General features: G+C 42.3%; 1 protein-coding gene across 4 annotated transcripts in view; it reads right to left on the bottom strand.

The window, feature by feature from the left end:
• The window catches only part of kif21a (kinesin family member 21A), a 32,149-nt gene extending 10,118 nt beyond the window's left edge, over positions 1-22,031 (bottom strand). For 3 of the 4 annotated variants that reach the window (XM_042109765.1, XM_042109768.1, XM_042109766.1), the window contains exons 1-19: positions 21,626-22,031; positions 10,102-10,324; positions 8,506-8,688; positions 7,609-7,758; positions 7,271-7,402; positions 6,754-6,924; positions 6,294-6,409; positions 5,988-6,183; positions 4,991-5,180; positions 4,424-4,487; positions 4,104-4,310; positions 3,325-3,375; positions 2,560-2,647; positions 2,375-2,486; positions 2,057-2,245; positions 1,752-1,951; positions 992-1,099; positions 313-381; positions 48-184 (exon numbers count right to left, since the gene is read on the bottom strand). In XM_042109765.1, coding sequence (XP_041965699.1) covers positions 48-184; positions 313-381; positions 992-1,099; positions 1,752-1,951; positions 2,057-2,245; positions 2,375-2,486; positions 2,560-2,647; positions 3,325-3,375; positions 4,104-4,310; positions 4,424-4,487; positions 4,991-5,180; positions 5,988-6,183; positions 6,294-6,409; positions 6,754-6,924; positions 7,271-7,402; positions 7,609-7,758; positions 8,506-8,688; positions 10,102-10,324; positions 21,626-21,669 — 2,630 coding nt within the window. In that variant the 5' untranslated portion in view covers positions 21,670-22,031. The remainder of the gene's footprint in view (positions 1-47; positions 185-312; positions 382-991; positions 1,100-1,751; positions 1,952-2,056; positions 2,246-2,374; positions 2,487-2,559; positions 2,648-3,324; positions 3,376-4,103; positions 4,311-4,423; positions 4,488-4,990; positions 5,181-5,987; positions 6,184-6,293; positions 6,410-6,753; positions 6,925-7,270; positions 7,403-7,608; positions 7,759-8,505; positions 8,689-10,101; positions 10,325-21,625) is intronic. The other variant, XM_042109767.1, reaches the window with a different exon arrangement.
• Between the last annotated feature and the right edge of the window lie 365 nt (positions 22,032-22,396).

Raw genomic sequence — 22,396 nt, 5'->3', positions numbered from 1 at the left:
CACACTCACACACACACACACACACACTCACACACACACAAACCCACCCGGTTCCATTCAGGCCAGAGCCTGTGTGAGAGCGCACTGCTGTGCTGTAGCGAGAGTCCTGCAGAGAGTCCTGGGGGTTGACCTTACGGGTGATCTTTCCTGAAACAGGCCTCATCTGCCGTCTCAGAACAGTTACCTACACAACACACACACACACACACACACACACACACACACACACACACACACACACACACTTAACTGATGCAACTTAAATAAACAAATAGGATTGGATATTAAATGCCAAGAGAACAGTTTAAAAACCTCTTCAGTCTTTCTGCGCAGAATCAGCTCTTGCTGTCTCTTCTGGGCTTCCAAAAGTCTCAGCTGGTGCTGTGGAGGACAGAGAATGTTTTAAACTAAGTCCACCTCAAAGCTTCTCTGCTATTCCCCGAGGTCAGATTTTTTAAGCACTTCAATTTGCCAGTAAAGATTGTTTGAATGTCGTGCTGAATACCTGAGCTTAACTGGTTTCAAATATATTAATATTCAATGAAATTCCACACAACACAGGTGAGGGAAGGTGCCTGCTTGATAACACCAGTGAAATGCTCACAAACGCTGCTCTGTTGGTGACTTTGTTTTTGTTGCTTTGGTTCTTTGGTTGGCATTTCAGGCTAATGGCAGTGCATGTGGCACCATGAAGGAGGGCCGTTATGCATCCTGGCTACAACATGCGGCACATTTGCAGCTGCCGCCAGCCAACTGTGCATTGCTGCTGCATCCTGCGTCATGTTGTGTGAAGTTTAACATGCTCGGTGTGGTGTGGTGTGGTGTGGGAAATCCCCTATCTAGAGCACAAGGCAATGGACACCTCTCTCTCTGAATATCTGAATTGAAATATCCCATCCTTCCAAAACCACTAGATATTCTACTCAGCTCATATGATCCCATGAACCCCTCTGTGCCTCCCTCTGTGTGGTTCTGTGGTTCTGGGCCCCACCTCCTGCTTCCTCTGGTCCTTCTTCAGAGTGGCAATCTCCCGGTTCCTGCGGGACTCCGTCATGCGGTTCTTCTCCTGCTGCTCCTTCATCTGTCTCATCAGTCGCACCTGTCACAAACGTTCACACGGCAACCATCAACAGCCGTAGCAGGAGGCAGCAACAACCACGTTAATTAATTTAGAAGGGCTGTCTGCGTATGGCAGTCCACCACATCAGGAATATCAACCAGTAGAACATGGGGAACAGGTTAGAGCAGTGGTTCTTAACTGGTGGGTCGGGACCCAAAAGTGGGTCGCGGAATCATTCTGGGTGGGTCACGGAGCTTGTGGTTAAAAAAAGAGAAGAAATCGCCCATTTCAAATAGACTTAAATTGAGACGAAATGGTGCAGAATCCACAGTGTGCGATGTTCACAATTGCTGGAACATGAGTGAAAATGCCTCATAATAAAGTACACCTGTCAAAGATAGACCTGTCAAGTACTTTAAGATGACATCAGGAGTTGGAGACTTCACAAATGTAATGCCAAACAGCATGTTCCAAACAAATAGGCCTACAGGCACTTCGCCTTTCTTAGCATGTAGCTCACCAAATATGTTGTCTTGAACGCTATAAAATATGGGTCGTGACTTCATGAACATGGGAAACTGTGGGTCCCAAAGCCATACCAGTTAAGAACCACTGGGTTAGAGAGATGAGAGACAGCACTAGTGCTGGGCCTCAGTGCTGCAGCAGAATGCTAATGTTGTGAGCTCATCACCTTGGTCTTCTTCATCTCCACCACCTCTGACTGGAGCTTCTTGAGCTGCTTCTCGTACTGCGACTGGTTCCTCAGCAGCCTGGCGTGTTCCTTCTGAGCGGACTGCAGCTTCTGCAGCTCCTTGTGCATGACGCTCAGCTTCTTCTCGTACTCGCTCTTGATCTTGCGAGCTTTCCCCTCCGTGTTAGTCTCCACAGAGCCTGTGTGCAAACACAAGCATGTTTACATTGCACACACCTTCTGCACTCCGACATTATGCGCTCATTGTAAAGTCTAAAAGGGCTCAAGTGACCGCTGGCCCGTACCCATGTTATGCAGGACGCGGTCCCTCTCCAGCTCGGTGTCACGGATCTTGCTCTGCAGCATCATCAGCTTCTGCTCGTACTGCTGCTTGAGCGTGTGCAGCCGCCGCTGGCTGTTCTCCAGTTCGTCGATCAGCTTCTGCTTGATGGCGATCTCACAGGTGATGTTAGCCAAGTCCGCCTGGAAGTTCTCTGGTACACACGGGAAACAGAAGACACATGTTCACAGCTAATCTCCGCGCCAAGAAAAAATAAATAATAATATTTTTGTATGAAACAGCTAGTTGTATTTGAGAAACTATATGTCTGTCAGGAAGCTACCTTTCTCATCCAACTCAGAGTCTGAGTCATCTGAGCTCTCTTCAGCATCCATATCTTCATCTTCATCGTCTTCATCCTCATCCTCCTCATGGTCACTACCGTCCTGTTGCTCCTGGAAAAGCACATAATAATCAAGCAAAGATCTCCACAGTCAAACAGCAAAGACAACCAGGGTAGAGACATACCATTTCAGCATCCTCATTGGCTGGCTCGGACTGCTCTTTCTCCACTCCCTTTTCTTGCTCATTGTCTGGAGTTTCTTCTTTCACATTGCTGAGAGACACAAGAAGGCATGTTAGACCATGTCAAGTATTAGATAACTGACCAAAGGAATAGCTGAAATAATAGCTTTATTTCAAAATGAAAATGCAAAACATTTACAGAGTACAGAGAGAGAAAACATGAGAAAACATGCAAGGAGAAAACAAAACTTTGTAAGCCTAAAACCAACTGTAAAAGGTATGAATTTCGCAAACGCTAAATAAGAATCTCTCAGAGAGTCATGAAGTGAACATGTTTCAACAATAAATTATTATCAAATCAAATCAAAAATGAATTAAAACAAAGGGAAAAAAAGTGTACTATTTGCAGCAACTGAAAATGTAAACAAATAAGTTTGGAGAGGAAAATAGGTAGTTACCAGACCACAGACACAATAGTGAAAAATAGCATTTTTGAATGTTATGTGTGAGTTTCACACACAGATTATGTCTGTCCAAACAGACACATGAGCGGTCAGTAAATCACTCAGAGTGGACGGTGATGAGCTAAACTGGGGTAAAATGACATTGTTGGATTTGAAGAGTGTTAGTAGGCTCTTCTCCAGGTGTGGCAACTACCTGTTAAAACAAAGAGGGTTTAGAGGGTCAGAATGGAGAGGGGTGGATCCACTGAGCGTGGAAGGACGAGCAGGGGGTGGGGGGGGGGGGGCAACGCGACAAACGACAAACCTGTCATCCTCCATCTCCTCCTCCCTCCTTTCCTCCAGCAGCTGCTGAAGCCTTCACTCAGAGGTGACCAAGTGAGAGGGCAGGGGGCAGGGGTCAGGGGGAGGGGAGACATGTTAGGGCCGGACGACACAGAGGGCCAGACAGACACAAACAGATAAAGAGACGTGGAGAGAGAGAGAAGGGGGAGGGTAAAGAAAGACAGAAAGAGAGAGAGAAAGAGAGATAAAGAGATGAGAGATGACGAGGAGGCCAGAGACCACCACTAAAACCAAGTGTCATTGGAAGTGAGGATTTGCTGATAACTCTGTGTGATAACAAGAGCATGGTACCATTAGCAACCACTGATACACAAACACTGGTGCCCAAATGTGCATACTGTACATCTCCGTAGACAAAATATACAAAAACACCATGATGCACTAACATTAGCACCTGACAGAAACCCTATGTAGCTTCTCACTGATAGTCCTCTACATCCAAATAGTAATATACTACAGTACAAACAGTTTAGGCAAGAACACACTATATGGCTATTCCTGTTGTCCTCCATCTCAAGCATCGCATTGTTTCTTACACTGAATGACGGCCATGTCTTTTCTCATGTCTAAACAACACAAACGCACAGGTCAGGGAGGTTGGAGAGAATAGTGTAAAGTGTGTGATCCTGTGATTACAGGATAAATCATTTGATCTCTCTTACTTCAGGGTCCAGAAAGCCAAATTTCATATGCACGATGACTTAAAGAACACACAAAAGAATCATTATGTGTCCTCATTACCTCTTCTTTTTCTTTTTCTCTTTCTTCCTCAGCTTCTCCAGATCTTTCTTGGCCAGCTCGATGATGTCGGAGGTCTCCTTGTCTGGACCTGGTCCTAGCAGCGCAGAGGAAAAGGTTCCGGCTCCTCCGTAGAAGGAGTGGCTAGAGGCACGAGAGAGGTTCTTCCTCAAGCTCTCATTTACTGCTTCACTCTCCAGCAGCTTTGCCCTGCAAGTTACATTCAGAGACATGCATATAAATACTGAACCACACACACACACACACACACACACACACACACACACAAGATGGGTCAATATGCATAGACCATTACACTGTACCTGAGGTCTTCAATTTCTTTAATGTAGTTCTGAATCATATTACCGATTTCCTCACTCCCTTCACCTACGGTGTTGAGTAGGATAGAGCAGAAAAACAATATTTTGCGTGAATATAAATTGCATGGTTTCATTAATAACCACTGCATGTTATTTCATATGTCATTACCATTTCATACAGATAACCTGGTCCATTCCTTATGTGAATTCAATATGAATAGTACTTCAGATATATTAACCACTGGTTACCATGCAGACCCAAATAGGGACTCCTGACTTATGAAACAGATAAGCAGTCAGAACCTGTGCTGAAAATGATGATGGTGATGAACACCTAACAATGCATTGAGAAAGGACTTGTCTATGAATTAAGAAATATTCAAGGTGTAAAATATAAATCTTAACATATACAGGAACAGTGATGCTCGGTAAGAGCCCTAAATGTTTCATGACAATGCAAGAGTACGGCACTGGGATAAACTGCCCATATGAAACTGTAACCAGGAAAAGTGAACACTGAAGTTAATACTGTGGGATTGGCTCTGGGTTCCTGCACCCCTCCGCTCGTACCGATGTTGGCCAGGACCTGTTTGGCCTGTTCACTCAGGAGCTGGGTCAGACGTGCCCTCTGTGCATCAATAGTCTCCTGCATGGCCTTCACCCGCACCCGCAGATTTGTGTTCTCCGTTTGCAGCATGGAGTTCTCATGGAACATGTCGTTGATGCTCTCCATGCCATCCTCCCCCACCATACGCTTCCCCTGTGACGACACGACACAACCGGCATGACTCAATCAGGACTTCAAAACAAGCACAACCATTCAAGAGAGCAACAAGTAAAACACTGAGCAGGACTTTTTAAATAGGCCTGACCCAGATGTTCTGGCTAGACATATTATTTATAGCTGTCTGTGTGGCTAGCTTGGTACTTCGCCATCACGACACAGTCGACTGAAAGAGCCTTCAAGCTACAGTAGACTAGTCTGATCTGATCCCCTTTGTAATCCAGTTGTTACTAAACGGAACTTGTCCACCAGTTCTCTATTGAACAGGACAGAGCGCACAGAGGAGCCGGCCCTTATCCAGTCTCTCCTGTCCATCACTGTGCTGAGGTTAGTGCCTGGGGCGAGGAAACTCCCTGCACATCGCAGACAGAACTGTAATTAGCTTTGGACTAGAAAAAAACTGCTAGCCATGGGATTCAGAGACGCCAGCAGTTCTATTTTTTAAGGATGCCTGAATCGTAACTAAATCTTAAGTACCTCTAAGTACCTCTGGTTTTTGGTATAAAACCAAAATGAATGAGACTGAAATAAATTGAAGATGACCAAAATCTACTCTTCAACTCCCTTTTATGAGCCTCTTTCTTGGTTCTCAGTCCAATGTCTAATATTCTGATAAATTATTCCATTTCTAATATTCAAATTAATTACCAATATACATTGTCTCGAAACAGTTTACAGAGCCCAAGACCTGAACCCCTAGAGCAAGTGTGAGGTCATGGACGTGTAGGTTTTTGATACAGTATGTCCATTCTTGACTGTGGAGCGTCCGGCTCTGTAGCTCACCGTCCTGTACTCCATGAGCTCTATCTGTAGTCTGGCGATCTCCGTCCGCAGAGCGCTGATCTGCTGGCTGGCCTTGTCCTGGTTGACCATCACCTTGTTCTTGATGTTCCTCGCCCGGTTGGCGTACTTGAGCGTGCTCAGCGTCTCCATGAAGTCACGATCGGACGGGCTGATGCAGGCGATCATCACTGTTTGGCTGAGACATGACCACATCAACAAGAGTCACAGACAGCAGGTTCATGTGGACATATTGGACAGGCATGAGAGATTACTGAGAGCAGGTAGCTCTATGCTGCACACACACACCTGTTCCCCCCCAGGGAGTCCTGCAAGAGTCGGGTGAGTTTGGAATCCCTGTAAGGCACATGGGACGTTCTTTTGCTTCTATCTCCCAAAGCACTGATGACATTTCCTAACGCCAACTGCATCAAGAAAAGATGATTATTCAACAACATATCAAGACATTGGATGTCATATTCACTTTCAACTGCTTGATCAATTCAATATCACTTCTGGCCACTAGATGGCCATCACGTTAACGTGAAGGTTTGAGGCTGGAAACATGGAATTTTTTCATAATCGTAAAAAGCTTCCTGCCAGTGTAAGGAGTGCACAAGTGCAGCAAAACAACAGAGAACAATCTGTCAATAGATCAGCCTCTACTGGCTGTGAAACTCCAATCAATGACATCAGTTCAACATAAGCTCACAACATGGACAATCAGACAGCAGCAGGCCAAAGGCCAGGGTTGGCAGCAGAGTCTCACCAGGCCACAGTTGATGGAGATGCCCTCTTTGGCTCGGTCCCCTGTGGCTCCAGTCCGCTTCAGACGCTCCGAACCGGCCAAATCCACAAAGTGAAACTTGGCCGTGAGGGTCTCAAACTCATCCATCTCAGATGAGCCATTTGCCAGACGATTGTCAGTCTCATCGCCTTGCTTCAACCCACAGAAAAAAATTATTACCACCTCAATTCCTGACAGATTGACAATATAATACAGTGTCTTGTGGATGCTTGTGCATCTAATATTAGCTCACAATATAATAAGTCATACGTTTTTTATAGATGTTGAACCACAGAGCAAATATATAGTACTGTGGAAAAATAATCACTATGCAGTTAACTGTTAACCGCTTTTTAATTAATCATGTTTGAAGAATTTGACATTATAATCTCTATTAAAGAAACATAAAATTGAATATGTTACATATGGAAAGTTCATTTTCATTTGTTGTGACCGGCTTATTGCAATACGGGAGACTGATCAGTGAGCTGGAACCTACATTGTCCGTAGTGCAGACGCGGACTTGGCACAGGTGAATGGTGAAGATGGCATGGGAGCGGGAGCTCTGGACATTCATCTGGGTACTGGCTGTGGTGCGACAGAGGGCCCCCAGCTTCAGACACTGCAGCATCTGAAACAAACACACACACACACACACACACAAAAAGAGAGATAGATAGAAAGAGGGAGGAAGGCTTACTCTAAATGACTCAAATGCTTAACTTTTAGGTTAAGTTTTAGAATATGTGACAGACATGGAAGATAAGACAAAAAAGATGAATGCATCTTTCAGATACACATTACATAAAGATCAGCCACATTTGACTGTCTACGTACCTCAGCCTCTGAGGCCACAGTGCGTGTGGTCACCCCCACCGTGTAGATGCCTCCATTGGCATCTTCATGGATCCTTATGTGAGATTTCTGCTTTCGCGCCTCCATATCACGTGTGGAGTCAAAGAGGTCCAGCACCTCCTCATTATAGAGCTGCTCCAAACAAGCCACACACACACACACACACACACACACACACACACACACACACACACACACACACACACACACAGAGAGGAAGAGAGAGAGAAAGTAAAGAATAGATAATTATATTTATTCTCATTCCTTCAATAAAATAGCCCAGATTTACCATTTACAGAAAAGATACAATCCTATGTGTTTACTCAGGAAACTCAAGGAATTACAGTTTTTTTTTCAGGAGATGTTAAAAATATAAACATATTAGAAGGAGTCTATGAGAAAATGATGGAGATTGGAAGTACAGTGCAGATTAATTAGCTCCCTGTTACTCTAACAGCCCACCCCAGCCCAACACTCTTCCCCTGTGAAACAGCTGAGGGGGGCACTTGTCAGAGGTTAATTTAAGAACGAGAGAGAGGAGGGAGGAGGGGAGGGGACACGATAAATAACACCCATCCTCAATAAACTGGGACAGAAATAGAGCCGTGAACCCAAGAGACCTGTCATGGAACTCAGGACTGAAGACCTTACAGTGTGGGGACAGTGGACAGTACTGGGCTGGCTCACACGGCCAGCAGGCGCCCAATGCCAGAATCAGCTTGGCATGATACGCCAATAAACAAGATAAATATCCTGAAAGTCCTCTTTGGTCAAATCAGCTTTTGAGCATTAGGGTCAAACTAAGAGCAGGCTGAATTCAGTGGCTAATATAGACAACAGTGTACATGCATGTCCTGCACAGTGAAAGAAAGCGTATACCTCCAAGAACTGGGCGTTGATCTTGAATTCAGGTACTGGGCGTCCCTGCTCGATAGCGGTCTGCTTCCGTTCCTCGATGCCCTTGAAGAGGTGCGTGACCGCCCGCGGGATGATGCCCTTCTCCTCATCCGTGATGTTGACATCAAAGCCCGTGCCCATGGTGTACGTCTTCCCTGAGCCCGTCTGTGTGATAAGGTGATGAGGGGGACACTAATCAACACATGCTGGATCTTATTTCCCCAAGCTTCCCTCCTGGGGGGATGTGCCAACACTCAGAGTGCATTACCTGTGGTGGTGTGCAGGTGAAAAAAATCATTGTTTGTTCAATATCTGCCAGCAGATTATTCAAAATTGGCGTGAATAAGATCTTAAAGGAACATGCCAATGATTGGCTAAAAGGGAGCTAGAGGCTAACTGGCCTAACCTACATCCAGTAAATTATGCCGTATCAATTCGAGTTATTGCACACACAGATAAAAGAAGGGTATGTATCTTCTTATCTAACTCAGGGGTAGACGACAAATAAGCTTATTTTCAAAACGTTGGCTTGTTCTTTTAATCTAACAGTATTATTATGAGATATCTAGTTACAGTAAGTTCAAACAGATAATGAGGCAATACGAAAAGTTACATGTCCCCCTTGATAATCTGAATATGAGCATAACAAGTTAAGGTGAACATGGTGCAGACAAAGCAGTGAGAGTGACAGTGATGATTTTCCAGAGGTGGCATTCATGGCCTGGAGGCTGAGGTCACTCTGGAGCGAGTACAAAGCTGGGATTAGCACATGGATGAGGACAGGACTGAGCGTGAGGCAGGCAGGCGGGTGTGGGGCTGGTGGGATGGGGTCAAACTCAGAGGGGAAAGCAGGGCGGCTCCATGATGTAGGTCATCACTCTTTGCCTACTGTGTGGGGGAGGGGGGCTACCATATGAAATATACATGGATAGCACAGAAGAGTGTGCTTAATGCCTCCTACAAGTTGCCCTCACTGCTGCTCCACCCACCATGCCACTGTAATTAAATACCCCCTGAATGAGCCCCACAGACAAGAGCCTGGTTGTCATGGTAACGTCAGCGAGGGGGAAAGGAAGGAAGGGAGCTGGAGCCAAACTTGTCATCCTCTGTGAGAGGATCTTTAAAGAGAGACAGAGTAAGCCAGACAGACAGACAGAGAGAGCAAGAGAGAGAGAGGGGGGGGGGGACCCATGAAAAGCCGAAAGGCAGCATGCTTGGAGGAGAGTAATCAGCAGGATTTGACAGGGAAATAGAGGGAGCGGCTCATCTCTGTAAACACACGGAATTATAGACAGGCACTGTTGAGTCAGCTGGAAGAGACAGGTGCTTGTCCCGCTGTATTGCGGCCCATCACAAAAACCCCCACAACATGTCTTGATTGGTGCTGTCCTAGCTTAGTGTAGTATTAGCTTAGTGAGTGAATGTAAGGAAAAAGGGTGAACACGGCCTCTGGAGAGGAATTTGGAAGTAGAGTTCCACTGCTGCACAAAGATCAATGTGGTGTTAGTTGTATATAAATTCAGCTTGAGACAAGGCACAGAATGACTTGTGTTGCTCTGAGCTCTCCTGCTTGCTCACCTGTCCATAAGCAAATATGGTTGCATTGTAGCCCTCAAAGCAGCCCTCAATCAGCTTCTCTGTACAGTTGGCATAGATGGCGTCCTGCTGGGAGTCCATGTCAAACACATAGTCGTATGTAAAGGCCTTGTCCTTTCCCAGGATGACCTGAGGCTCTACAGGGGTCACAAACGTGCAGATGTGACATCCCTCGATCTTCTCTCGGGCAAGCTGTGGACGAATCCTAACAGAAAAAGACAAACAGACAAATTGATACCATATCCATGGCAGAAATTGCATATTTAGAGACTAAATGTGGATGGCATCAGACTGAAGGAATTTACTCATTTTAGACTGAACATCTGATAAAAGAGACCAAATTACTTTGGCATAACTATCCGTGGCCATCTACTATGTGCAATTATGTGTGCTTGAGCTTGTGGATTCACAAGTTAAATTCAGCTCTCACAAACTGAGTCATGTGGCTTCCTTAGTCAATATTTCTGCTGGATCCACAAGATGCATTGTTCACAGTGTTATGTCTGTGCTGTATGAGTGTTAAGCCACAAATCTGGCAAAATCTAAAAGCAAACGTCTTGGAGAAGCTCGCTCGGTGCTGAAAAGAGAACCCAACTTATAATGGGACACTAGCAGTGGCTGAGAGAGGCACCTGACTGTGCCCTCTATCTGCCTCTCACAGGCCGCATAACAGCAGCTTTGTAGAGCCCTGGGCACAGAGGACAATATACGCTGAGAGAACAACACTGGCTCCATTGTGTCTGTGGGTGACACTGGACCTGGGCACTGGCACAGTTTCGCACTGGACCGAGAAGAGAGGGAGGGAGAGATAAAACTTGGAGAAAGAGAGGAATGAGGGGACCTCAGAAGACAGGCAGAGGACAGGCTCCATGTGCCCTTCTGTGCCTGCACTAAAGGACACAAAGGTCACACAAAGGTATGTTCTCTACAGGAAGAACAAGTGCCAGTCCTCCACTGGCATCTGAAAGAATACAGCAAAATCAGCTATTCTGGCAGCCTTGGTTCTGACCTGCGAACCAGACTAAACTGTAGTAAACTCACAAACTGTCTGCTAAATGGATACATGTCACTTTTACAGAGAAAATAGGATAAGAACCTAAGTGTTTCATGCGAAGATAAATGCTGGGTCTGTAAGAAGCTTGAACTGTCTATCTGTGGACACAAATGTTAAACCCTTAAAAGGGTAGCCACAACCATAGTGCATTTGAGGCTTAAGATCTTTGCTCGTTTTGGGTTATGATCAGCCCAGGTTCATTAGTCATATAGAAGAAACCAGGCATGAATCAAGCAACTGAATCCTTCTTACATTATGGGAAACAGATGGAACAAAAGCACTCCATTAGAGCATGGCTTCTTTTTATCTCCATTTTTTAGCCTGTTTCCTCTCCAACTGTCTGTGTAATCCTGCTCTGTCTGTATCCCCTCTCCCACCGAGTTCCAGAGCTCATCCCCAAATCCTGATTATCCCTCCTCTTTTTCCAGTATCTGGGGAATTTGCTCTCCATCTCTTCTGAAGAACACGCTGGGGCCTGCGAGGTGGAACCTGAGATCTTAGCACCGAGACCAACACCATAGTGACAAAGTAGGACAGAGCAACAGAGCTAGTAGTTGTCAAGTTGTCATTTGGCAAAACAAGTGCTGGTCATAAATAACTCATATCTTACATCCTCTCATATCCTCACATTTTTTGTTTACAGAGGCATTAGCCAACTAGTTAACAGCCAATAAACAAAGTCATGCTGTAAGCGCTGTTCTGTGGGTTTCTGACCCAGATTATAGGCCAACATAGTGAATAATCTAAACAGGAAACAACAGGTGTGACAATTTCTTTCTCATAACCATATAGCATGAGATTTAATTTGAGGATGCAGCTACGTGCCAATACAGAACTCAAAAAACCTGTATAACCGAGCTGTAAAGTTGACAGTTGACAGCAATACAGCTGTCTTTATGGAACCAGAGTCTCTTGGTTGGTGTAATAGGGTGTGAGTGGAAGTGAGTATGTTTGCACCTTACGTTTAACTGAAGAGCAAGCTATTTGTATCTCAACCAATTACAAGACTTAGTTTACAGTTTGCAGGTCAAAGGTTAGGCATGGTTGGACAGGGTCAGATAGATGGCAGCACCACAAGATGGCAACTCTATTTCAGGACTGGTTCATCCAGAGCAAAGATCACCACCATGGCGCAGAGTTAAAGCTTGTAACACGAAAGTGAAGAAGAGCATCGTATGCTGTATAAGCCTTCATTAAAGGTTCCTTAATGCTATGCATTGAGACTTCCCCTGTGTTTTTCAACACCAGAATTTCTGGCAGCAACTTGAAGAAGAGTGATATGCAGAAAAAAAGTCATGAAGTAACTGAACATAAAGTGTATGTCCCTGGACCCCAGATTCTCATAAATCACAAATCTACAGTAGCAGCACTTTGTAGATCACTTAAATATCTACAGGGAAGTAGGACTGAACAGAGCCATGACTGCTAATTTTCCCACCTGCCAGCAGGTCAAATAAATAAATGGACTAAATTTCCATGTATTGTGTTATCTGCAGATGAAGCTTTGATTCCAGGATTTTAAGTTTTGTTTTCACAAGCTTTTTCAACGTTCATAAAACTCTACATTGGACCATCAGTAACCTTAAAGGAGAATTCCGGTGTGATATTGACCTAAAGTGTGTTGAAACATGATACCGAGTGTGAACGTATGTCTCATAGCTCACCTCAGCTTGTCCCCTGCACTCAGAAATCTGGCGCTAGTTAGCCAATGCTACCCACAGTGTTTCAATGTGGTGCTTCGGGCATCGGCCTAGCCATGCAAATAAATCACTGTTTTACACCATTTACGAGGCTCAAAGTAGCTCCATACTTCATTGGTAGACTTCCGAGGGCCTTGACATTTAAAACGAGACATTGAGAACTTTGAAAAAGCACTGGTAGTTTATTTACAAGACGATTTATACAGACAGTACCTTAAGGAATTTTACCGTTCAACGCCATCTTGAATTTAGTCACAATAAGTCGAGCGACGAGTACGAATGAACAGGTATGATAAGGGATCAGATTCCAAAAATAATTCAGTGGAAATGCATGGATTCAATTGCTTCCAGTAGCAACAACTGGAATCCATGCATTTCCACAGAATTATTTTTAAAGAACATTAATTTAAAAGTACTACACATCCAAATGGACTGTACAATAAGCAAGTTTTCAGTTCATATCTCAACTTGCTTGTATTGGTTTTATTTAGGGCTGTCAAAATAAATGATTAATTTCGATTAATTAATTTGAGAAAAAATAACTGATTAAAAAAATTAGTGCAGATTAATCGATTCCGTATGACCTTTGACCCCGAGCCGTTCTAGTCAGTAAAAATAAGACTGTAAAATGAAGGAGAGAGAAGAGAACGTGCTGCCTGGATCATTGATTGGAACATTTACTTTTAAAAAAACGGCCTGATGGTGTTGATAAAAATAAAGTGTTGAAAATAAAGTCCTCTGCAATGTCTGCAGCAAGGAATTTGCATATCACCGGAGTTCATCAACTCTATAGTCGCACATCAATGCAAAGAAATAAGTGTTGACATTGAGGGGAGTGTTAATTTATTTTCATTGTGTCCCCTAGGTTATATCTGTGGCCTGAAATGCCTTGTATGTGAAAAAATTCTTCCCGAAGCACTTTTGAATTTATTTCCTCAGCATATTAGGTCATATCATAGATTATTATGGCCATTATTTGAACAGTGAAAATAATAATAAAAGAGTTTTTGAACTTTAATGTCACTAATGCTGATTATTCAATGATTAATTTGAATTTAAATATTTAAAATACTTTCACAGCAAAATGCGATTAATTTAGATTAATTAATCACAGAGTATATAATTCATTAGATTAATTTGTTTTAATCGATTGACAGCCCTAGTTTTATTACAAACATGCCATCTCAGCTCATTGCTATTCAAAAGCTGCAGAAACTGCTGTGCTGAATAAACAGATATATTTATTTTCACGGCTGTGCTTGCTTTGCTAACCTTTTGACACTGAGGCAGGGGTTCATATGGCAACCTACCAGATGATACAGTAAGTCAGAGTTGGGCGAAGTCTTAAACTCAGTTTTTTTTATATTCTTCATGGTGCTGGATGACCAAGAGTCTGCATGTGTATCCCCTCAATTTTACAGCCTCTTTAGCAAATATAAGTAAAATATAAATATAACACAAGAACACCAATATGGGACAATTCCCACATAACTCTGTGTCTTCTAAAACTGTACGGTGTATCTCACTACTTCAAACAAGTATGTTCAGCAGGCACCAACAAGTCGTGTACAGCCAAAGTGTTAACTCTTCAGCCTCTGCACAAGACTACAATTCCCACTGGGGTCAGCTGAAAACTGTTGTAGGTCATGATACTAAAACATCCAGTAAAATAACTTAGTGAATGAAATACTAGCTATATATATTCTTAGTGTCATTACTTACTTATTACTTTCTTACTTACTTATTAAATGCGTGAGCCAAATGTAATGTAATGTAATGTAATGTAATGTACTTCTGTCATAAAGAGAAGAGTAGCCTACAAGTGATAATCTGAAGTAAGAGAGAAACTAAATTCTACCACACACACACAAGACCACATTCACATTTAACAGTTTGAGTCACATAATCATATAGGGTAAAAGAGTAGTCTTCAGTAATGCCAGTCTGCATTTTTAGTACACTAAAATAGTCAAACCACTGATTTAAGGCTACTGTGCCATATACTGAGAGTGACCCAGTGAGCTCTGCTCTTAATCCCGTACATGCTGAGTTGGGGGATCAAGTCAGCTGTATGAGGCCCGGGTCATGCTGGAGGCCTTCCAGCGCCTATTTGACCAGCTTAACTAAGAACATGATCTGCATTACACGCCAAATGATTCAATGGGCAGTTATGAAACATTTCTGTTAGACTGAATCAAGATCCATAGAACACTTCATGTAGTGAAGGTGATGCTGAAAAGGGGAGTGTGTGTGTGGGTGTGTTGGGGTAGGGGGTTACTGCAAGGGTGGTGTGGGTTGAGGGTGAAAAAAAACAGAAAGAGAACTCTAAACCCAAAGATGCTTGCTTAAATATTAATGAAAAGCTAATTTAAATGTTAGCTGCTCAAGGTCTGCCATGACAATTTTGGAAAGACTGATTTAGATGCAAGTCATGTTGGAGGCCAGAGACAGATTAATGGACACTGGTAGGTATAGAGAGGTATGGGCCAAACTCATCTCGCTGGTTTCAGCCACCTCCCAGTTCTGAGTTCACCACTACTCAAGCGTGACTTGTTGACAGAGGACTCTCAACTCTGTGTCAACAAGAGCCTTGACAGGTCATAGAGTGGCACAAAAAGCATCACAAAGCAGAGACCAACCACTGGGGGGTGGGGGACTGTCACCATGTTGGCTTTTCAGGCATCACAACACGTGATAAGTGGTAGGACGAGGCAGTCACAAGAGGTGATAACCTACAGTGAGTTGTGAAAACTCCAACTATACAATGCTGTAAAAAAAAAAAATGTACATGCCTCTTAGGAAGCACTTTGCATTATTCATCCTTAGCTAATATTGGATTACATTCTGGAAGAGTGCCAGATGACCACCATATGTCTCCGGCCTGGGTTTAGAAGGGCGCCTGTAGAAAACATACTGATCAAGTGTGCTCAGAGGGAGTAGAAGATTGCAAATGTGGACAGTACTGAAGTGTTGGGTGTGTGGTGGGGTCAAAAGTTGAGTGAGACTGTTGCAAGAAGAATGGTGGAGGTAAAAATAGCACTGGAGTACTGGACACTGTCTATAATGTTAATGCATTAGGACATATAGTTATTACATGTAATCTGGTGCATGTTCATGCCAAATTAAGATTTTTGTTTGCTTTGAGATGCACATTGCAACCATTCATTTAAGCAGAATCAGGGAAGTGGAAAACACAAGGGAATGGATGGGTGGGGCAAGCATGCCAGACACTGTATAATTATCCTGATCTGTTTAGCATAGACTGTTTGCTCTGTAAGTAGAACACATGCTTGGATTTCTCTGCTCCTTTTGTGAGAGACAAATTAGTATATGGACTCCACCATGGCATTTTTTCCACACTATTCAGGACACAACTTGCAAAATCTGCCTATTGCACTGAGATCAAATAAGAGGGTCTGTGTGCCCGCAGTACAGGCTGATGTCTATTTTAGCACAGCCTCAGTCTAACGGAGGACTATTAGAGGGAGAGCAGATAGCTAACAAACGTTCAGAAAAAGTCCTGTTGGCAAATTTGAGGAAAAGTCGGTAAAGGGGCTATTTCACACAATTTGAGGGTGCTGAATTCAAATATTTTGTTTACCAAGCTCAATTTTGAGTTTTAAGCTTGCTAATTAGCATAATTCACATACTTTTTGGTATTGCCATCAGATATCATAGGAATTGCAAAAAATAAGACATTAATATACTCTTTATGTATCAGACATGTAGTGGGACAGGACAGGAATTACCCCAATGACCCTCAAGTAGCAAATGAAAATAAGCCAAAATTAAAATATAAATTGAAATAATAGCTAAAATTCAGTATGACGTTTAGAAGCAAAATAGATTCCTTGATAATAAATTGATAGAATAGTAGGTGACTGCTCATTTTTCTGTAGAAAGTACTTTGTTACTAACTATTATGGACAGTTGTCAGTCTTTACAGAGGATTTACACTGTATTTTTTTTTACTGTAAAGGCGACTGTGCTTGCCTAGTTAAAACATCTCACTGGTGCTATTTCCTATCATTCAAATCCCAGCCATGCAAAAAAATGGAAGAGTGTGCATGTTTGAGGGTTGCTGAAGAATGCTATGGAGATTGCATTATTTGCAAATAAAAATAAAATTTAGACAAGATATCCTTTATAGTGCAACAAAAAGAAACATTCTCCAGTGCATCATTACTGCATATGATGCTGAAAGGGAAGTGGACCTAGGACAAATCCTCAGCTATGAACTGATTAATGTCCCTGTACTGTAGCTATTGCAGATAGCGATGGTTATTTGTGAAGTGGAAATAAGTCATCCTCACTCAAGTGCTGTCTAGCAATGTGGAATGTCCAGTAGTGATCACTGCAAAAACTGCTCATTCAACACTGGTAATAGATGCTCAAGATCTAGTTATGTCTTTAGGGCACCCATCTGACTGCAGCACATTAAAGAAGTATGCAGGAAAGTTTGTAAGAAACTTTTGTATTTTTATTTGGTATTTGTTATGTGGTAGCAAATGATGTTGACTATCAAAGAAATAGACCTAATGTAGGAATGCACACAGATATTGCAACAGATACGCTCAGGCCAATCCAAACTTTTCTCATCTGTTCCTCGTTGGTGGAACACACTGCCAGTTCCTACAAGGGCAGGGTCATCCCTCTCCATTTTCAAAAAACTCCTGAAGACCCAGCTCTTTAGAGAACATATCCTCTCATAGCACCACAACAAGTCTTGCTGATCCTAGCACTTACCACCCGTCTTGAACTGACACTCAACTGTTTAAAAACAGCACTCACTGATGCACTTATTCTTACTGTACTCTACCGTTTTTTAAATTGTCCTAAAATTGTTGAGAGAATTGCTTTAAAACTTAACCGATACCATGTTGTTAGTCGCTTTGGTTAAAAATGCGTCAGCCAAATGTAATGTAATGTAATAATGGTGTAGGCATATCTGATTAAGACCCAAAGAGTGGTTGAAACGTACTTATTAAATTACACTGGAGCAAAGAAGACCATCTTCACTTTTTTCCCTTTGCAACTGTAAATACAGGAAGGCCTAGGGTAGCCTACATCAGATGGCCTAAAGATTAGGCTCTTCTGCATAGCATTAAGTGATTTGCATGCAGTAATTTGAACACTGACCTTGATCTAGCCTACTTTGGCTATTTAAAGGTAATTTATTGCCAAAACATCACACAATATAAATGAGCTATAACAAACAATAAAGGACTTAATCACACACAAACTACTATTTTATCTGACTACAAAAATAATAATTATGTAGGAAGTTTAGAAGTTTGAAACCCAGAATTGACCAAAAGTGCACCAAATTCAGCACAAATGACTCAATACACTTGGAGGAGGCCTGCATCCTTTCTTTTCCAGATATTTTAGGATTTCAATATCGCTTCAGTATCGAGTATCAAGATATTTATGGCAGGTATTGTATCGAAGTCATAATTTTGGTATCATGACAACACTATGCCAGAGCCACTCTGTTTTCTAGATGTTGAGGATCGGAGGCTCTACCACCAACAAGTGATGCTGCTCAATGGCATATTAGAAGAGCACATTATCAAGCTAGTATAGAGGCAAGCACACATACCAAATCCAGTGTTACTAGAAGTAAAATGTTTTTTACTTGACGGTTGTTGCTGACGGTAGATGCAGTTCTGCATTAGGCTTATTCCCGCTATCTAAGTTCATATGTACTGTAGGATATATTCTGAGTTGAAGGTTATCTGTGCAATTTGTTATTGTGATGAAATGCATTAAACACCACGAGTGACTCACTATGTTAGCAATAAAAATATGGTTGTGTTTTGATTAGAATTTCCGAGTTTATTACGTGTTAACTGTAATCATGTTTCCATTAAATATGTTAATAAACTATAGTATGGCTTCTTTAATGCTCAAACATGTATTTAGAGAACACTTTTATTTGGTTTTAGTGATTACTTTTGAAATCAACCCAATTTAGGGAAAAATAATCGCTATTTTATGTTAAAATGCTGATTATGCGGCTTAGATCTCAGAATTGAGCTTGGTAAACAAAATATTCAGAATCAGCACCCTCAAATTAGGTAAGAAGGGTGGTTTACCAACTTTTCCTCAAATTTGCCGTCAGAAGTTCGCTTCTATGAAGCTGCTCTCCCTCTATATGCTTAGCTCTCGGTTGTAAGAATACACAACAGAAAAAATAAGAAGATATTATATACAGGGCTTACAAATTCCATTTTGATCCTGTATTTTAATTTCATTACAGGGCAAACATAGAGAGAGATACACCTCATGACCAGTGCTGGAGGGACTTTTAACTTTCGTGAGATTAAACTGTTTAGGAAATGAGATTAGGTTAATGACACAGTTACTTTAAAAAGTCAGTATACTCTACTGTCTAAAGTGTCTTTATGTCCATCCCAAACACTGGTTGAGGCCGTTGGGTTACTGGATCATAACTATATAAAGCTAATGTAACAGCATTTTTGAATGTCACATGGATTAACTATTTCTATTCATTCTTAAAATTAGATTATGTGAATAAAAAGGAGATGTGGTTGGTGTGCGATGTGAAGAAATTAAATGTATACCATTTATGTACATTATCCTTTTAGCTCTCCAGGGGATGCCTATACCAGATTACAGTTGTCCTTGGAGATGCCGACTCATCCAGTAGTGGCTACAGTACTTCTGCTATCACAGTAAAACAGGTCTGTCATCACAGTAAAACTGCACTGTCACTGCCTTGTCATTGGTCAGCTAAAACATGACATACTTTGCTGACACAGAGGAATTATTATATAATATTGTATTATAGGCTATGTCTCTACTATATTCTGCCAATTTGGAATTCTGAGTTTGTTCCCAAGGCATTTTCTTTTTCTATACTAAGCATTTTTGGACCTCAAACATTAACCAAATATTTAGTACGCTTCTTGTCAGTAGGCTACTGTCAATCTCGTCACTCCACTCCTTAGCAAAAGAAAAACTGAGAAACTGTCAATGTCTCATATATCTCTCAAACAGTGTAATGCTATACAATTACATTCTTTCATGTCAAGCCATTGTGACTTTTCATTTTGCCCATCATTGTTTTTTCAATAAGTATTGAGTATTAGACAACATACCTTACAACAAATTAATAAAGCAAATTTCATACAGATCATAAAGTATCACCATTCAGTTAGAAACACACAGCACATACTTTCTCTACAGGAATATATAGTCAGAACCACACATTCAAAATGCATAACTTGCTAAGTGAGACAAACCAGGTGCTGAGCCTATGGCGTGAGGTTTGTGTGTTGACAGTTTGTAAGAAGCTGTGAGGAGCCCAGTGTAGGTCAAATGTGCAAAACTGACACCCTGCAAAGCCATTTGTTAATGAGACTGCTATTGCCCTAAAGTCAACACTGTGAGGCACGCATGAAAAAAAGAAAATACCAAGAAAGTACTGGTTGAATAAGTTGATCAACTTATTCAACCAGTGCTATTGTATATCACAACTTATTTTTGTGTTTAAGCTACAATATGGAGTATTGCCATTTCTTATTTATTTGCAACGCTAATATGAACACATATGTCCCCAATATACAGGCTCAATTGACAGACTCTGTAAATATTCCCTTCTGAAGTTTCTTAGTGAATCTCCATGTAACCAGTCTGAGGCCTCAAAATCAGACCTGAGGGCACTAAGACTCATTTTGGGTGAAATCTGTGGACACAGGTTACCAGCTGGACAGTGGAAGGAAGTTGAGGCAAATCCATTTTACCACTGATATGCCTAAAAAAAAACACTTAGTACTAGCAAATTCTACTGATGCAAATGTCACATCCTTTATGTCATACTTCCACGCCCAGTCTAACACAATAAATTGGCAGTAAATTGGTTTGGGGAAAATATGGGTGAAATATGACGTCTGCACAGCAGGTGGTCGGCTACATATTTTACCATTGGAATTGGTTTACAATGGTGGAGCTACATGAAAAGGCCACATTCAAGCAGTAGGCCTAAGGGTAAACGGCAGTGATTAAAACAAAAACTTAATTACTTTTTACAACCTAACGGTGTGAGTCTTTCAGCGAATTGCGTCTTCCTCACAAGGTCGATAAAGCTTTCCTTTCATTGATTACCCGTCGTTCAACCGTCTACTTTGAGAGAAAAAAACACCTGCATTTGCCACACTGACCTAAATACTATGCAAAGACAACACTGAACGAAATAAACACCCAGTTCAGCGCTAGGTGGTTACAGAGGCCCATAATGTGTAGCCTATTTGTTGCTGCGTGGCGTGGCGTGGTATGGCGTTGCGTTATCAGCACTGGAGACACCTAGGCCTGAGCCGCATGGGGAGGGACACGGTAGCCTAATCGATAATCATCTTTCCATTTTGCCACTTATTGTCCATATATGCGCTGGCTCTAACGTGATCACAGTAAACAACAATGCTCGTGATGATCATTCCCTGGTTTATCGCTTGGACAGGCTGCGCTGCAAGCGACATGTCCTCGAGGAACACGACGGTGCGTAGATAAAGAGCACCTTGCACTCGCAACAATAAGAGAAGGTAAAACGTTACTCAGCAATGGATAGTAGGTCTATAGTGTAAATCATAGACCTATGTGTTGATAGTCCCTTGGCATCACAGACATGTATGTTGTGCGGCGGCAGGTAGATAACTCTGAGGCCAAGTTATTCTTTGAATGTTAGCTTACGTTGCAGCATCACTGTACAAAGGTGATGACAGCATCTTACCGTAGAGCCACACGAACGGAGCTCTCGTCTTGTCCCGTTGTCATGATTTCCGTATGTTATTGTTTCGAGGTGGAAAAAATGATCGGTCTAGACCAGCAAGCGGTGCACCTCCCAATCGACAAGGAGGCGAGAGTGCGCAGTTTTCTAAACCAGTGAGAGGGCAAGCAACAGCCCTAACTCACCTCTGATTTACCCGATACATGTTGTCAAACTACACAACTGTGTTAAATGAATAGACTGCTGTACTCCCGTGCAGTATTGCATATTTTCCAGATCATTTTCCCCTTCATTCTCGATCCGCGGAATCCCTAGCGGTGGCGTGCCATATTCTTTCATTTCAGCATGGTGTGTGCAGTGAACACCGGGACCACAGGCAACTCCTCGCCCTCATACACATTTCACTGGCTAGAGCAACTGAGCCGCAATGCATCACAAAACCACGCCCTCCGCGCCGGAACATGGTTCAGAGTTGACATCACTATATTCAATGAAGCTGTTTTAATCATGGCTTTATTCGAATTAGGCTAGTTTCACTATTTTGACATGAGACATTCGATTTGATCTAATCTCACATTGCATTAAGCGGCTACAGAAACTTCTGACCAGTAAAGGGTAAAGCCACAAGCTTCATCATAGGCCCGGTTGGTGGGAATGAAGCACATATCATGCAAAGTAGAAGTGGTCTTGACTAGGCCTATTTGAAGTCGATATTAATCCTATAACCTATAATGTTCTTTTGCTTTACTCTGTGCCACATTATAATTAAAATCC

The sequence above is a fragment of the Alosa sapidissima genome, chromosome 11 (assembly GCF_018492685.1).
Source record: "Alosa sapidissima isolate fAloSap1 chromosome 11, fAloSap1.pri, whole genome shotgun sequence".
In the NCBI taxonomy this organism is placed as follows: Eukaryota; Metazoa; Chordata; class Actinopteri; order Clupeiformes; family Clupeidae; genus Alosa; species Alosa sapidissima.
The sequence above is the reverse complement of the archived record's forward strand: the minus strand, read 5'-3'. Positions and strand labels throughout refer to the sequence as shown.